At 38.5% G+C, this 18,956-nt stretch overlaps 1 protein-coding gene and 1 non-coding gene across 2 annotated transcripts in view; both read right to left on the bottom strand.

Moving 5' to 3' along the window:
• Mbd2 (methyl-CpG binding domain protein 2) overlaps positions 1-18,956 on the bottom strand; it is a 62,517-nt gene that overhangs the window by 32,025 nt on the left and 11,536 nt on the right. The window contains exon 2 of the mRNA XM_070029122.1: positions 11,249-11,408. Coding sequence (XP_069885223.1) covers positions 11,249-11,408 — 160 coding nt within the window. The remainder of the gene's footprint in view (positions 1-11,248; positions 11,409-18,956) is intronic.
• LOC138832681 (small nucleolar RNA SNORA38) lies at positions 3,316-3,441 on the bottom strand. The gene has a single exon (XR_011373627.1). It is a non-coding gene; the product is annotated as a small nucleolar RNA SNORA38 (small nucleolar RNA).

Raw genomic sequence — 18,956 nt, 5'->3', positions numbered from 1 at the left:
GAATATTGGTATTCTATAAGTTGTTACAATATTATTTTGATCCATTATTAGTGGGACCCTTACCCTTTCCTCTCTTCCTACAACCTCCCCCTTTGTTATGTACACTGGCCATTTGTATCATTCTATTATTTTAATTTTCTCCCAAAGTTTGTGCTTACCTTTGAGATAGTCATCTCATTGACTTCAATAATATTGTTCCGCAAGTTTTATAAAAAATAACTCATAAGTATGCAGATTTAACTGACTGCAAAATAACCCCTTAAGAATGTCACCTCTAAAGTATGAGTTCCAAGCATTTTTGAAAGCTTCCCTGGTAATTCTGTGGTGCAAAAGTTTGGGAATGTCTGATTTATGACCCTGGACAGCATTCCCAGGCTGGAAGTCATCAGTACTCAATCCTGCACAGGCTTAACTCATAAATGCCTATGGAAAACCATTTCTGGCACTAAGTATAATCATGTGATTATGCATCACTAAGCAATATCTGGCTTGGTTTTTTAACCTTTTTTGTTTGGTAATGAGGAAGAATATTCTCTACTGGCACTAGAACATCTACTGACACACGATTATATTGTAGCTGTTTGTATGAGCAAACATCATCCGTCATTAGCTTATCAGTGTTACAAAGAAAAACCAGAGGCAAAAGGGACTGTTCTAAACTACAAATCCCAAATCCAAAGACTGGAAGTGTAGAACTTGTAAAACTATTATTGTTATATCCCCTGTTGCCACTCTATTTGATTTTGGTACCCTGATATTGTATACACATTTATTTTAATTAGGGAAAGAAAGGAGAACAACAGAAAGGTGAGACAAAAAAAAAAAAATGAAACAGCAACAGACACCAGACAATATGTTGGAAATCATCTTTACAACTTGGAGGGGGGGGAAGCGGGGGGGGGGGGGGGAATGAGGGAAGAGGTAACAAGTTTGACTGTAACCCCTCTGTATATCACTTTGACAATAAAAAAAAAACTAAAAAATGATGAATGTTGATGCCTTGCATAGGAATATGATTTGGGTGCAATAAAGAACAAACAGGGAGAGGCTGGCTAAAATATCCAAAATACACAGTAACTTCCATGGTCTATGAGATGGTTTGTTCCCCAATGGTCCGGAAACCAAGAGTGTGCTGCTCCAGACCCTGATCCCGTTCAGGAATTTACTGTCTTTTCACTTTTAACTGGAGACAAGCTAAACAACTCATTTTTTTACTAATTAATTTTGTATTCCAAAACCAAATCATGTAAAGCTGAGTAATTTATAAGTTAAGACTCACACGTTTTCCCAGAAGCTGTCACAAAACCAATAAATTGTATTACTACTCTCCCCTGGTGACTGCCAACCAGTCAGTTAATGCAGGCCTGGCCCCTGGCTAAGTTTTTCTAAATTACCAATCTGCCGTAAACTTAGTTGTTTAAAGGCAAGCACTCTTGCATTGGATAGGATTATAGGTGTTCCTGTATTTGAATTCCTCTTTCAAATATATATTGAGTGAAGCCCAACTTTTTATACATAAACAGGCAAATGTATTGTTAACATTAGAATTGTTTCAAAATTTTGTCAAGTCCCATTGAACAGGCTGGCCCTCCAATCAAAACACAAATGAAGGGCTGGGAAGGTGGCTGAGTGGTAGAGCGCTTGCCTTGCATGCATGAGGCCCTGGGTTCAATTCCTCAGCACCACATAAGCAAAAAGAAAAAAGCCAGAAGTGACACTGTGGCTCAAGTGGTAGAGCGCTAGCCTTGAGCTGAAGAGCTGAGGGACAGCGCCCAGGCCCAGAGTTCAGGCCCCACGACCGGACCCAAAAAATAAAATAAAAAATAAATAAATGAATTTCAGATTAATATGTGTAACCCGTCCCAAAGTGTTTAAGTGTTGGAGCATATAACATATCCCTTTAGTTGTGGACAGGAATTTTAAAATAAACTCTATTTTTAAAAGTGTTTCTTCTCTTTCCAATACATGCAGTGGTTCTTCATATACTCACAGAGGAAAATATGCAGGTAAAAATTAACTTTAAGCTGGGCACTAGTGGCTCATTCCTATAATCCTAGCTATTCAGGAGGCTGAGTGAGATCTGAGGATTGCAGTTTGATGCTAGGCCAGGCAAGAAAGTCCGTGAGACTCTTATGTCCAATAAACTTCTGAAAAAAAGTTGGAAGTGAAGCAGTGGCTCAAGTGTAGGATGCTAACAACAACAACAAAAAGTCAGAACTCAGGCCCCCACCCCAGGACTAGCACACACCAAAAAATAATAAACTTTTAATAGAAAATCAAGGACATGGAGAAAACAAATTTTGTTTGAAAAGGAGTGACAGTAGACTGTAATGTAGATTTTTAAGCATGATATAGTTATTATGGTCAGAAAGGATACATATCAATTAATGAGGAAACAATAGTCCCAGAATTAAATCTACAAGAAAATGTAAAAAGGAAGTCAATAGCACAAATAGGAAGCGCATTTGAAATGCTTCATTCTTCCCTAACCTTCTATAAGAATATAAGATTGAGGGCTGGGAAGGTGGCTCAGTGGTAGAGCGCTTGCCTTGCATGCATGAGGCCCTGGGTTGGATTCCTCAGCACCACATAAACAAAAAGAAAAAAGCCGGAAGTGGCACTGTGGCTCAAGTGGTAGAGCACTAGCCTTGAGCTGAAGAGCTGAGGGACAGCGCCCAGGCCCAGAGTTCAGGCCCCATGACCGGACCCAAAAAAAAAATAATAATAATAATAATATAAGATTTAAAGACCAACTCAGTGCCAGTGATTCTGAGGATTAAACTATGTGGCCTCCTTTCTAACCCCATCTAACCTGGTTACAGAATGGCCTATAGGTAAGGGAAAGTACATATCACAGACAAGTGCTTATCAAAGATCCTTTGTATTCCTACCTTGGAAGAGAATTTTGAAAATACATCTACATTTTAAAAGAGATCAGGATCATCTACTTTATTCAAGTTAAAAGAATGTACTTAAATATCTTAAATAGGGACACTTTAATAACAAATTGCTATATTACTTTAAATCTAACAGAATCTTTTTTTTTTTTTGGGGGGCGGGGGGTCTGGTCGTGGGGCCTGAACTCTGAGCCTGGGCGCTATCCCTCAGCTCTTCAGCTCAAGGCTAGCACACCACCACTTGACCATAGTACCACTTCCGGCTTTTTTTTTCTGCTTATGTGGTGCTGAGGAATCGAACCCAGGGCCTCATGCATGCAAGGCAAGCACTCTACCACTGAGCCACCTTCCCAGCCCAAATCTAACAGAATCTTAACACACAAGGTAAAACTCTTCAGTAGTTTTTTTTTTTCTTTTCCTATGTGGTGTGGTTGATCTTGAGCCTGCAAGGAGCTAGCTCCAGATTTCTCCTTATTCATATTTCTTTCCCTCCAATTCTGACATGTCCAAAGCAGAGAACAGAAGACATGCCTTCATTGGAGGGCATCCTGAGTAGCTGAAATCTTATTTCTTCTCCTGTAGTTAAGAATTCCATTTTCATTTACTTCCTATTTTAAATTTAAAATTTTTTATGTATTCTCATATTTTCTGGTTTATTATAATTACTAGTACATAAACTGTTAGGTCCATTCCTGGATGGCGAGCAGACCCTGCCCAGTACCTGTGTTACCTAGGCAACTGGGACACCTGGAAGAGATCACATCTGCATCCGATGAGGTCACATCTGGATCTGATGTGGCCACACCTGTCTCCCACCTGGTCCCACTTCCCTTTACCTGGAAACACCCTTCCCCGCCCCTACCCTATATAAGGCCTAACCCAGGGCCAGACACCCTCTTTGCCAGCTGTGTGGAGTGCCAACCTGGCCTGGTCCCAGTAGGTCTACTGAATAAACCTACCTGAATACCACGTGCAGGCTGTGGTTCTTACTCGGCTATCTCTTTTTAAAAACATAATATAACCCACCCAGAATGTTCTAAAACTTTTAATGCTTGTTAAAATAAAATAGAAAATAGAAAGATATATAAATGTGGGTAATTGAAAAGGTGTCCATCCTGCCTTGATACTGAGTCTTTTTTTTTTTTTTGGGTCCAGTCGTGGGGCCTGAACTCTGGGCCTTGGCGCTGTCCCTCAGCTCTTCAGCTCAAGGCTAGCGCTCTACCACTTGAGCCACAGCACCATTTCCGGCTTTTTTCTTTTTGCTTATGTGGTGCTGAGGAATCGAACCCAGGGCCTCATGCATGCAAGGCAAGCGTTCTACCACTGAGCCACCTTCCCAGCCCCTTGATACTGAGTCTTACTATGATATCCAGACTGGCCTGGCCTGGATTCCAATGGTTCTCCTCCTTCAGCCTCCCAAGTAGCTCAGATTACAGGTAAACAAGCTGCACCAGCTTGCAGGAGAAAAAAATTAGTAACTTCATGCTCTTACAATGAGACAAGAGTTTCGCATTCTTTTTTAATAGATGTAACACTAAAACCCTTGTTTACGTAATTAAGCAGAATAAGACATTTCATGTCACTCAAATTTCTGAACTCCTTTGAGTTATGTTACAATATCATCTGGAAAACCAGCCCCCCAAAAAAAGTATTTTTCTAAACTTTGTGAGAAGAACGATTATTGAGATGGGTTCATTTTATCAATACAATATTTCAAATCACCCCTTTGCTGGAAATATCTATGTCACCCCTTTGCACAGGACAGTCTCAACAGTAGGGATTGACCACTATAGATTGTAAGTGACTTTTAACTAGTTTTCAAATAGTCACACCAAAGTTCATTGTAGGATTTAATGCTCTCACAGGTCTACAACCTACAAAGTTAGGAAAACTTCTCAGGACTGGTAAAATTTTGTAAAAGGGAAGGTGGCTCAGTGGTAGAGTGCTTGCCTTGCATGCCTAAGGCCCTGGGTTTGATTCCTCAGCACCACATAAGCAAAAAGAAAAAAGCCGGAAGTGGCGCTATGGCTCAAGTGGTAGAGCACTAGCCTTGAGCTGAAGAGCTGAAGGACAGCGCCCAGGCCGAGTACAGGCCCCACGACCGGACCCAAAAAAAAAAAAAAAAAAGAAAGATATCAATGAGCAGAAACCTGAGCTTCAAACTAAATCTTATCAAAACCGTAATATGAGCAAATAATTTCCCAAATCTACCTTTACTACTGTATGATATCCAAGTCCATGCCCTCCCAAAAGATTCTATCAGTATGCACACATAAAGCTTCAATATTATGATAAACCTAGTATCATACCAAAGTAATTATTCTCATCAATCGGCCTACCTGCCAACAAAAGTTCTGCTTCAGATAAAGTGGTAGAACCCTAGTCCTGACCAAAAAAAGAAAAAGAAAAAGAAAGCTCAGGGACAGCAAACAGGCCCTGGGTTCAAGCTCAGAATCAAAACCTTAAAATAATAATAGTAAATCATGCCTAAGCACATAGAACATACTTTACAACTACTGCAGGTGTATAAAATGCTATGACGTTAGGTCCTATGTTGTGCAAGCTCTATACTTGTCTCCTGTCTTACACTTACAGATGATAAATAAAAAATATAATTAAATGTAAGCCATACGATCCATATCAAAACTAAGCCAAGTAGAGAGCCATATGTATTATCTACCTCCAGTTCGTCAATATCAATTAGTCTCTAGACTTGTTCCACTTACTGCTATGTAATGTTAAATTACACTTAAAGATAAATATAGCCAGTATCTTCCTCTGAATCACACAGCCCTACAAAAGCACCTAGTAGGAAAATAATCCAAAGTATAAATGGTGGTTTTAGCAAAGTCATAACCACAGTTTTATCATGAATGGAAAAAAATTTAACGAATCAAACTACAAATAAAACTAACACATCCAAACTAACTGTACACTGGCCAGAGATAATACTACATTGCTCTTAAAGAGTTAAACTAGAAACCAGTGGCTCACACCTATAAATCTAGCTACTCAGGAAGCAGAGATCTACAGATTGAGGTTCAAAGCCATCCTGGGCAGGAAAGACTATGAGACTCTTCTAATAAACTCCAATTCCACCTCCCTTCCCCCCCCCAAAAAAAGTTGGGAGTAAAATGGTGGTGGCTCAAGTGGTACAGTGTTAGCTAAAAAGAAAAGGGGGGGACAGTACCTAGGCTCCCGAGTTCAAGCCCCAAAACCAGCACCTCTCCCCCACCCCAAAAAATAAAAGAGCTAATGTCTAGATATGTTCAATTATGAATTCGAAAATTTAGATCATCTCATTGTAAGAAACACCACATTATCTTGGACTAAGGTCAAGAGTAAAGCCAGTATTTGAGGCTCTAAGTTGCTCTAAGAAAAATTTCTGTACACAATTCTAGCCAAAATTATACCAAACTTAATCCCATTCCACCTTCTGTCCCTGTCTACTCAGATAACTAAATGTCCTTATCTCCATATCACGCGTTATCCCTTATTCATCCCTGTAGTAATCTGTTCAGTAACCTCTACATTTACTTCCGCTAAAAATGTTTAGTACACACAAGTATGTATCGTTAACTCTCCTAAAGAAAATTTACTAAATATGATGCGCACTGATCATTTCTATATTTTTCTAATTCTAGCTATGAGCTGTTACAGTAATGATCTCAAGTTCAAGAATCTCTTCATCTTACCATTCTAGTTCCAATATTTACACAATATATGCTTTCCTAACTGATCAGCAGACATTCCTACAACTTCAGTAATTTCTTAACTATTACCTCCAATTGCTGGCCTTACTGAGACTGTCCCTTGAAGATAGTCCCTTGCCTAAAATTCTCTCATTCTAAAGGCTGTAAGAGTGTGCTTTTATATTGCAGTAGCGACCACCACTTTATGCATACTAGTCTAGCCCTCTCTCTCTCTTGATCACTTAAATATTTTGTGAAGATAATTAAACCAGACATCATCTAAGCATAGCTGAGAACCTAGGATATAGTCATATAGAATCTAAGTCTGTGTTTATAGGCACAATAATACACTATCCATCTTAACCCAAGATAATTTATGAGAAATTAATAGCAGACTTTACAGCAGATCCCAAACAAATGATACTCTTTATTTCCAAATATATCCAATGTGCATATATAAATGTGATGACAAAACTATGTCATTCAATGGTACTAGAACTGTCAAGAGTCATACTAGTGTTAGGGAATTTGAATTTTTTTTAGATTTGCAGGTTTAATTTATATAATTTTGGTGTTAGGAGACAGAAACACAAAGAATTCACTTGTTTTCCAACATGAAACATTAAAAATTATAATAAAAAAGGTAAGCAGCTGGGCACCAATGGCTCATGCCTATAATCCTAGCTACTTGGGAGACTGAGATCTAAGGATCATGGTTTGAAACAAGCCCAAGCAGAAAAGTCTGTGAGACTCTTTATCTCCAACTAACCACAGAAAAAGCAGGAAGTGGCACTGTGGCTCAAGTGGTAGCGTGCTAGAGCAAAAGGGGCTCAGGGACAGCATCCAGACCCACAGTTAAAAAGATAAGCTACCTGAAGGTTCTCTAAACATATTTTGCTTTCAGACTCACTGTGTTCTTCTAATTATGGATTGTTTCCAATTAAATTTGTTTAGAAACTATTTCCATGTCTCTTCTTTCTTTTCTTCTTGAAATGTTGGGTCATTTCTCTAGAACCTGAATACCTCTTCTTTGAAAAGTCAAAGCCTATCTAAATGCCTAAAATTTAGCTTTTATGGTGCCCCTAAGCATATGAGGCTATTTAAATTGAATAAAAATAAACATTTAGGTTTTCAGTCAAACTAGCCATATCAAGCACCCAACAGCCACATGAGTGTGTGTGGCTCAGAGATTTCCATCATGACTGGAGTTCCATGAGATGTGTGGTTCTGTAACATCTTTCTGGCAGTAAGCTCTGAGAATACCACTAACTTCAAGTATCAATTTTGACTGATGGCTTACAAATCTTTCTGTAGCCTTTGTCCACTATCCTAATGTAAGACCTCCACTCAATTGTGTGGCTTCATCTTTGCTTTAAGGTCTATCAAAAAGTGGTTGGTGGGAAATAATTATGTGAGTCACAAGGAAATTAATAAAGTATAGTGTAATCAAGAACGGAACTGATGTTTAGGGTCAGGGTAAGACTGAGTCTGAGACAAGTACAAATAAATATTAATAAATCACAGTGTACATTAATCAAAAACAAAGCCCTACAGTAAAGCTACCTTTCTAAACACAGTTGAAATATTCACCATCAATAAACTTACCTTTGATATAAAAGTTACATTATGATGACAACTTATAATTATCCCAAAAAATGGTAATTTAGCCTACATCAAACATTATTTTGTTTTCTGTATCTCTAATTCTTTTTTTTAAAGTTACTCAAAGCCAGGTGCCAGTAGCTATAGCCACAGCACCACTTCTGGTTTTTCTGGTGGTTAACTGGAGATAAGAGCTTCACAGGCTTTCTTGTCCGGGGCTGGCTTTGAACTGTGACCCTCCTATCTCAGCCTCCTGAGTGGCCAGAATTATAGGCATGAGCCACTAACACCCCACATGAGAGCTAATTTTTAAAAACACAAAGTGAGTACTTAACTGAAATACAGTCAGATGACTAATGTATGAACATTAGACCAGGTCCCCAAATCTTCACCAAGAAAGTCAGAAAGTAATAAAAATGAAAGGCATTTCAAAATACTGTATGGTATACTCATTTATTAAATAAACATTTATCACCACTATAGAAGTCTAGAAGAGGAGGGTAGTTAAACATCTAGCAGTGTTTATTAAAGTACCTACCGTGAACTTGGTTTTGGACCATATACACAAAGCTGTAACCTAAAGACAAAAAAGACAGGTCCCTGCCCTCATGGAGCTCACAGTCTAGCTGAAGCAGACAGCCACAGACACAATGGCAAAGCAATAGCAAGCAATATGGAAGGACTGCTGCTGCCTGGAGAATGCAGGATAGGCTTCCCAGAAATGGAGACAGTGGAGCTGGGCCTTGGATGAGCAGATCGCCAGATGGAGGGGAAGGGGGAGCACATTCCAAGCAGAGGAAACAGCACATAAGCAAGCAGAATCTTGAAAGCACATGCCATGATGCGTGATGAGTGGTCCAGGGAAGCTAGAGCAGAAAGGTGCACACAAACTAGAGATGAATTAGGTTTGGACTTTTAATGATGAACCATAACTGTTAGGAAGTAAATCTTCAAATTACACTACAGGTAGCTAAACTTTGTTTTCTGATAACAATGCATTCTCTTCATTTCATGAATATATGGAATCTTTCTGTAAATACTCAGCACTATGTTTAGTCTTATAAAGAAAACATAGATATAAATCTTAAGAGATATATAGCTTGGTTTTCTATTGTTACACTATCTAGAGAGAGAGACAGATGTCATGCTTTTGTGGGGATTTTTGGTCATAGATGAGTTAGAACTGAGGGCCCGGTACTTGCTAGGCAAGCGCTCTTCCACTTGAGCCATACTCTCAGTCTTTTTACTTCTAGTTTGCTTTTCAGATAGTGTCTCAAGCTAACTTTGCCTCAGACCTCATTCCTCCTACTTCTGCCTCCCAGGTAGCTGGGAATTACAGGGATGTACAGACACACCTATGAGCATCTTAACTACCCCTCCCCCCCAAACTGCAATCACAGCTTATAGATATCCTTACACATAATCCTAGTTTTCCCAACTTGAGCTCCTTTTACTTCCATTATTAGCTCTCATTTTTCTAAATACTTTCACAACTATTAGACCAAACTAACTCCAAAGTTAAGCAACATAAGGCAATTTAGCCTTCCCTTCCCATGCTGCCTCCCTAAACAAGTTACCTGCCAATGTCCCTATGGAAACCAATGACAGATATTATGACATGAGCAAACTGCACGCTGAACTCGACCAGTTTTTATGAACTACTGTGAAACAAACTATTAAATCAAATTCTGAATACTTTTTTTCCCAAGTATGATATAGACATACCTGACCCCTCAGGAAAAGTAAAAAGCACAAAGAAAATAGTTTGGGTCAGAAAATTTCCTACACTGGACACCAGGCTAATCAAGGTAACTTAGTGCTAAGGCAGATAGATGATAACTCAGGGAAGGGGAAATAGGAAAAGGAATTAATGCAGTTCAATACTTTGGCATATATTTTATATTGTTATAGAAATTCCATTATATAAAAATAATCATGCTACAGGAAATTTTTTAGCACCTTAACTTTACAAATGAAAAGCCTGAGACAAAAAAGAAGGAAGTTGCCTAGGACCACATTAGCTAGTAGGTAGCAGTCAGTTCACCAAACCTTGCCTACCTGGTTCAAAGCCCTGGCGTCCACACAGTCTCTGGGGTACCAAAATGAATACTGTACTCAAAAGGACTGATTAGTCAAATCCCATTTCCTGCTATTTTTTTCATACTTGTAGTGTGGGACAGTTATCAATGCCAAAAATACATACATATAGATCTCTAAAAGCAATAGGAATTAAAAAATTAACAACTGATAATGAAATTTCTAAAAGAGCTGACTTGGGCATCTGCATTGGTAATGATGACTTCAACCTCCATTTCTGGCTCAATGCTGAGGGAAATCATCTGCTTGACAACCTCGCAAGGATTGTATATGTCAATGAGTCGCTTGTGGTGACACATGTTTAGTTGCCCTTGAAGGAAAAGAAGTTTGTCATATGACAACAGTGGATGTTTTATTACAATTAAACTAATATAATTCAAATGCAGCATGCTTAAAGTGCTATACAATAAATTAGCAACCAAGCTGCTCAGGAAAATTAAGAGCTAATGGGAAAATCTCTAATCATGGTCTTAGGGTGATCCTGAGATTCAACACCCTAAACATTACCAAGATTCAAAAAACTGCCCTTTCTCAAATTCTAAACCTGAAAACTTTTAAGCTAATGATAAGCTATGTGGTAAGGCTATTTACCACATTACATTTAATTTAAATTTAACTAAAGCAGTAATAACTATTTTAAGGGAAAAAAAGGAAACTCAGACAAGTAATACTAACAAAGAAATCTTCTGTAAATCATTCCAATAGGTCAAAAAATGTGATGCATGTTGGCCAAGAGAGACAGTGAATTGTCATATTCTACTATGCAGAATTTACTTAAGGTTTTTTTGTGTGTCTATACTTCCAAATAACAGAAAATAAATCACATTTGTAAGATGAAAAGCTTGTCAGCAAGCAAAAGATAATTCGGACAGCCAAAATTTCAATGGTATAATTATAATGTAAGCTACTTTTGGAGATAGTGTGAAATGGCATATATATTCCATAAATAAATTAACCAACCTTATTTTGATTGAGAGAATCATTCCGCAGTCTTTGCTTGTTCTTCTGTAATTTACTAGGCATCATCTTTCCAGTTCTGAAGTCAAAACTGCTGAGGTCAACAGTATTTCCCAGGTACCTTGCCAACTGAGGTTTGCTTCTGAACTTCTTTCCACTTGGACTACAAGAAAAACAATGTTAATTGTACAAAAGGCAGTAATAACATTCTACATCTCTGCACAAATCTTTTCCTCATGTTTCTTTCCCTGCCCCCTTCAACTGTTACAATTTCACAGGTTCACTTTTTAAAGAACTATTATGTTTTGCCCGGTGTGGTAGTTATACCTGTAATCCTAGCTATTACAGAAGGCAGAGACTGCAGACGGAGGCCAACCTAGGCAAAAAATAGTTAAAGACTCCATCTCAACCAGTGGTGGCATGCACTTGCTATTCCAACTACAAAGAAATGTAAACATGAGGATCATAGCCCAGGCTAGCTCAGTCAAAACTGTATCCAAAAGAGTAAGTAGAAATGCTACAAATTGCATTGAACAGATGTTGCTCAGATTACCCTATTAATTCACTCAGCAACTGCTAGAGAACTAGTATAACCTGCAGCAGAGCACAGCATGATAACTGTTCTTTTTCTTGTTTTCTTCTTTTTTTAATGTATCTTTTATTGTAAAATACTGTATAGAGGGGTTAGTTACATAAGGTAATGAGTACATTTCCTATCCAGCATTGTTACCAGTCCTTTGTTTTTCCCCTACCATCACTTCCCTCCCTACCTCTTCCCAACTCTTCCCTCCCTCCCCCCAAGTTGTAAAGTTCATTTTCAACATAGTGTCTTGTAATCTCAATGGGTCAACCTGTATGTTTCAAGATTTTGTTATTTCCCTTCCCCTCCCCCCAAATTAGAAAAAATAGATATATAAGATGCAGGGCACAGGAATCAAATACAGTGAAAACAGAGCTTATATCATGGGGGAAGAACATATAAAAGAAACAACAAAAAAAATGACATAGTTTTAGAAGAGGAAATAAGAATGGCCAATAGACACATGAGGAAATGTTCGACCTCTCTAGCCATAAAAGAAATGCAAATCAAAACAACATTGAGATTCCACCTCACCCCAGTTAGAATGGCTATAATCAAGAACTCTAATAACAACAGATGCTGGAGGGGATGTGGACAGAAGGGAACCTTACTGCATTGTTGGTGGGAGTGTTAACTTGTTCAGCCACTTTGGAAAGCAGTATGGAAGTTCCTTAAAAGACTCCACATAGAGCTCCCCTATGATCCAGCAATCCCACTTTGGGGCATTTATCCAAACTCTCACAAGCAAGGCTATACTAAAGCTCCCAGCACAACTATGTTTATCACAGCATTATTCACCATAGCTAAGATATGGAACCAACCCAGATGCCCCTCAGTAGATGAATAGATCAAGAAAACGTGTTTACATATATGTGTGTGTATCTCTCTCTCTCTCTCTCTCTCTCTCTCTCTCTCTCTCTCTCTCTCTCTATATATATATATATATATATATGGAATTCTATGCCTCCACAGAAAGAATGACACTGCCTCATTTGTTAGGAAATGGAAAAACTTGGAAAAAAAAAATATATTAAGTAAACCAGACCCAAAGAAACACAGGTCCCATAGTTTCCCTTATTTGCAATAACTAGTATACATCTAGGATAATCTTACCAGACAAGCAAAAAAGGTCAAAAGCTATGTACATATGGTAACTGTTAATGTCTTCAATCTTACAACTTTCTTTCCAAATCCAATTTTGAAAATGCTAGCTGCTTCTTCTGTATAATATATATTAAGTGCCAAAGGAAATCAGACAAAAGCTTCAAAAAGCCAATAATCCTCTTACAAACACACTTACACATGGTGTCCAACTCAGAGCATTTTTTTTCTCCCATTATCCCTTCCCTCCTCTACCTCCGTCACTCCCCCCCTCCCTGCCCTGCCCAAAGCTGTAAAGTTCATTTCCAATATAGTGTCTTGTGGGAATCATTCTTGCAGTGGGTCATCCTGTGTCCTTGTTTCAGCATTTTGTTATTCTCCTTCCCCTTCCCAAATTAGACAAATGTATATTCAAGATGCAGGATACCAAAATCAAGTACAGTGACAACAGGGGATATACCATAGAGGGACGAACATACAAAAGAAACAAAAAAAGTCATATAGTACCTGAAAAACAACAACAGCTGGACTCTGGTAGCTCACACTGTAATCCTAGCTACTCAGGAGGCTGAGATCTGAGGATCACAGTTCAAAGCCAGCCCAGGGAGGAAAGTCCATGAGACTCTTATTTCTAATAAACCAACAGAAAACTGGAAGTGGTGGTGTGGCTGAAGTGTGAGAGCGCTTGTCTTGAACTGAAGAGCTGAGGGATAGCGCCCAGGCTCAGGGTTCAAGCCCCACCAAAAATAACAAAAACTAACAACAAAGGAAAACCTCTTGTGTCCTCAGAGCATTTATAATGGAAAAAGAATTTTTTTTTTTTTTTGGGTCCGGTCGTGGGGCCTGAACTCTGGGCCTGGGCGCTGTTCTTCAGCTCTTCAGCTCAAGGCTAGCGCTCTACCACTTGAGCCACAGCGCCACTTCCGGCTTTTTTTTTCTGCTTATGTGGTACTGAGGAATCGAACCCAGGGCCTCATGCATGCAAGGCAAGCGCTCTACCACTGAGCCACCTTCCCAGCCAGGAAAAAGAATCTTAAATTAACATTTAAATGTTTCTTCCCATAACTATTAAAATGAAAAAACAAGGCAAATATCCTTGAACCTGTTTATAGAATTCTTATATGACAAACTACTACCTTAGAGAATTTACCTATCAAGAATAATTCACTTCACAAAGGATGAACAAAATGCAGCAGTAGCTCTCACTAGATACTACACTGAAAATGAACTATAAAACTTGTGGGTGGCAAAGAAACATAGGTCCCATGGTTTCCCTCACTTGCACTAATTTGTATACGTCTAGGATAATTTTATCAGATGAGCAGAAAAGCTCAAAAGCTATGTACATAGATGCTAAGTGAAATGAACCCCAAGATATGGACACAAGAGGTCTTTCCTTGTTGTTGTTGTTTTAAATGTACTATGTGATTTTTTTTTTGTTTCCTCTGTATGTTCTTCCCCTATGGTATATCCCCTATTGTCACTGTACTTGATTTTGGTACCCTGCATCTTATATATACATTTGTCTAATTAGGGGAAGGGAAGGAAAAAAACAAAACACTGAAACAAGGACACAGGATGACCCATTGCAACAATGATACCCACAAGACAGTATTTTGAAAATGAATTTTACAACTTGGGGGAGGGGGGGAGGAGAGTGAGGGTGTGGGAGAGGGTAGAGGGAAGGGATAGTGGGAGAACAACAAGGGAAGGGGTAACAGGGCTCAACAAGAACTGTACTCACTGCCTTACTCACGGAACTGTAACCCCTCTAAGCCCTCTGTACAGCATCTCTACACTAAAATAAAATTAAAAAAAAAAAATTCTGGGTGGGGACAAAAGGTAAAAACTGGAAGAAAGTGAGGAAAGGAAAGGGTGACATTGTCCAAAATGAACATACTCTTTACTGACTTACGTAACTAAATCCTTCTGTATATCACTTTAACAATAAATTAGTACAACTAACAATAATATAATTAACAATAATTATAATTAACAATAACAATTTTTTTAAAGAATGACTTCTTGTAAAAATACTGCCAATATTGGAAAATTACAAAGGCACTATGATACTGAAGACTAAAAATTGTAGTCTTTACTGAAGTACTTTTTCTGTGTGGCACTAAACTGTAACAAGTTTTTTATACGTAGAATGTCCTCAAAGTCCTATCTAATAAATTTTGAGTCAATATGCTGGACTGTTAGCCAGTGTGTTGTCATCGGAAGAAAATTCTGAGAATTTCAGAAAACCTTTCTAAAAAGCCAGTATGTCATTTGAAATTTAACCTTGCGCCATCTGATCACAAGGGAGAATTATGTTAAAGAGGAGGAAAACTGCTGGGAAATCAACAATAAAATGTTCTCCTGAAACAACAAGACAACTCTGTGCTAAGTCAAAACAAATGAACACAGTTGTCTGCCATCACAAACTTTAAGTCAACTGAAAATCTTACCAACAATCTTTTTTCAAATCACATGACCCAAGTATGCTTGAAAAAGAATTCAAATAACAAACAGAACATGCCCAAGGAATTATACACAGCAAACCTCAACACCCATTTAACCTAGACTTACAAATATGCTCAGTAATAGCAAATTTTTTGTTTTGTTTTGTTTTACTATATATTCTGAGAAGATGCTCTACCACTTGAACAATGCCTCCAACTTTTTGCAAAAGTTTTTTGCATTCGTTTGCCTAGAACAAACCTGTCTAGTCCTTAGGCTATTTTGCCTTCAATTTAAGTGAGAGTACCAATTTGATGGATGAAATGAGGTCTTGCTTTTTATGCAGACTGGCTTAGAACTATGATTCTCCCTGTCTCCCTTTGGGGAGCTAGTATTACAGATGTAAGCATTAGCTCTCTGTACCCCTCATCATTTCCAATGCTATCTGCAACCTGAGTCCTCTCTTTCCATCACGTCTATCCACCCCTACCTGACCACTTGTACAACCCCCATCTTCGTTAATGGCACCACAGCCCTTCTAGTATGTAAGTTCCAACTAGCTCACCTCACCCCTCAGCCACACATCAAGTACCCACGTCAAGAGACTTCTTCGCAATGCTGACAAAATCGTTTCACCTTCCTTAATAATAGCACATCAGGAGCTTTCCATCTAACATAAGCATTTTGCAGCCTCTGTTCCCAACAGCCTTGGTATTGCATTCCCAAACCAAGTACATCCATTCACCTTTGACTCTTTCAGACATGTTTTTCCAGGTGGAAGAATAAACACAAGCGATATCCTGCCTTATCAGGACAACTAAATTATTACCTCCTCCTCCTCTAAGAAGCCTGTTGCTATTTTGCAGTCAGTATTTTGAAAAGAAAAGAAAATGCTACTACTCTCTGTAATTCTATTTCATAGCAATTCCTATACATTTCCTTAATGAGTCCACTTTTTTAAAAAACCTCAAATACTATACACAGGCCACTATTCAACAAGGTAAGCAAGAAGCCTTATCAGAGACCAAGATCTGAAGATCTGGTTCAAAGCCTGCCAGGGCAGGAAATTCCACGAGATTCTGATCTCCAATTAACCACCAAAAAGCTGGAAGTGGAGCTGTGTGGCTCAAGTTTTGAGCACAAAAGTGGAGGGAGCTCACCCAGGCTCAGAGTTCAAGTCCCAGGACCAGCACCAAAAAAAAAAAAAAAAAAAGCCTTATCAACTGAATAATAATATGGTTTTCATTTGCAGACACTGAAAAGATAAATCCTATGCTTAGAAATTATGTGGAATTTTAAGAACTGAACTGGAAAGTATTTCCACAGTTCGTTATTGGAACTACACGAGAAATGAAGTATTACAAAATGACCCAAGTCAATGTAAGAAGTTGGCAAGAATTGTCTATTGGGTCATTTATATAACTATAATTAACCCTAAATATGCTAGACAGTCATAGAACACTTCTAATCAGAGGCCCAAGTTGCCATCACAGAAAAAAGCTCTATAAAGATCATTCAATATGCCTCAAAAATGAAAGACAAAAAAACCTCTCCATAAATTGAGAATTCTAAACCAGATTTCCTTCAAAAGATCTCTTCAGTACAATAAAAAAAAGACTAAGCATAATAATGGACCTTATTTCAATTAATGTTCCAGAAGATGAAAATATTCAGGCAGCCACTTTTACCAAAATAAGACCAGTGATTAGTGTGTTGCTCAGACAAAAAGTCATTTGTGAGAGAATCATGTTGAAAAAAATTTCACTAAGTATATCTGGAATAAGTATTTCCTTAACATAACAAATGAAATGTCATCTGAAGCCCTCCTGTAACATTCTCACAGTAACATTCCTCTCTGGAGCAAAACACAAGAGGAAGCAATCTATTCCATACATCATTCCCTAAATACCTCAGAAGTCAATTAAAAGATTATTGATAAAATGTGACCATGTTAAGTTTATGGTCTAGCTTAGCAGGTTAGCATGGCACAAAATTATTCTGTTGTTTATGGATTTTAAGAACAAATGTGTGGTATTACTTAACAAGAAGGAAAAGCTGAGTGTTGATGACTCACCCTGTAATCCTAGCTACTCAGGAGGCTGAGATCTGAGGGCTGCAGTTCAAAGCCAGCCCAGGAAGGTAAGTCCATGAGACTTATCTCTGATGGACCACCAGAAACCCGGAAGTAGAGCTATAATTCAAGTGGTAAAGCACCAGCCTTGAGCAAAAAAGCTCAAGGACAGTGCCCAGGCCCCACAACCACCCAGGAAAAAAATCTCAGGAATCCCACTAATAAACTAAATTGGCAAACAAGGGGGGAAAGGCAGACATTAAATTGTAAATTGTAATGATTAGTATATCCAAAAGGAAGGTGGAATATCAAGCTCTAATTCATTTCAATCTCCAGCTCCTGCGTAAAGCTGAGATTGTATGAGGCATCTGACAGATGCATCCCATACATACCTGCTGCCTTCAAAAGCAGCAGAACAGCCACGGTCTTTAACTATACTGTAACTTAAGCACCGGCTTGAAGAAAAGTCAACCTAGCTGTCCCAACGATGTTCAGACCAGGACCCTGGGGTAGGGGCAACCACAATTAAGAGTGCCTGCCTAGCAAATGTAAGCACTGAATCCCAGAACAAACAAACAAACACACACACACACACACACACACACACACGCACGCACGCACGCATGCACGCACGCGCATACACATACACACACACGCGCACACACACACACACGACCTCGCTTGGCAGGAGATGAGGTAAGCTATGGAAGCACTAAGGCCCAAAGGAAGTAGGCAATGCACCCACAAGATATGGATCATCTGCACATGGCAAACTAACTCTGGAAGTAGAGAGCTGACATTGTAAGCTCTAGTCTTTCCCCAAAACACTAAGTTGCCCTCTACAATGGTTGTTATAAATCCTCCTCTTAGATACACCAGAATTTTAAAAGGGATTAAGCTTTTACTCTAGTTACTTAGGGAAATTATTTTGTTTGGGTATTTTTAACCCTATTATATTGTTAAAAAGTATTAGTCATTGTCAGTTTTCTCTGACCAAAGTAATGACTTTTAATGCCAGCAATGAAATACTGTTTCACTTTCAACCACACACACACAAAAAAATCCCAATCAACTGCCCCGACAAGCCACTCCTGAATGAACTGTGACTACACCTTTAATATCCAACCCATTGTTTAAATACCCTGAAAAGACCTAATGTGTTTTTCCAGGTCATAAAGAACACGGAATCACTTGAACTTTGCCTCTTTTCATTTTGATTAAACTATGCAAAGCAATTCTTAAACCGATTCCACCTTGGAGATTTTTTAAGCACAAGTTTTGAAAAAGAAACTGCATCTAAAAGTCACTGATCAAGATGCACTATATTCATAAACTGATATGTTAAATAGCAACACCGTTTAAATAATAATGTAAAAAAAAACAAGTAAAACGTAACTGAAAAATCAGAATACTTAAACTAATCACCTTAATGTGACTTAATGTGGTGTTCACATTTCTGTCACACTACGAATTCACCTTTAGTTATTACTGCCTGAGATAGACATGTCCATCAC

Source organism: Dipodomys merriami, unplaced genomic scaffold (genome assembly GCF_024711535.1).
Source record: "Dipodomys merriami isolate MVZ:Mamm:240054 unplaced genomic scaffold, mDipMer1.0.p SCAF_2, whole genome shotgun sequence".
In the NCBI taxonomy this organism is placed as follows: Eukaryota; Metazoa; Chordata; class Mammalia; order Rodentia; family Heteromyidae; genus Dipodomys; species Dipodomys merriami.
The sequence above is the reverse complement of the archived record's forward strand: the minus strand, read 5'-3'. Positions and strand labels throughout refer to the sequence as shown.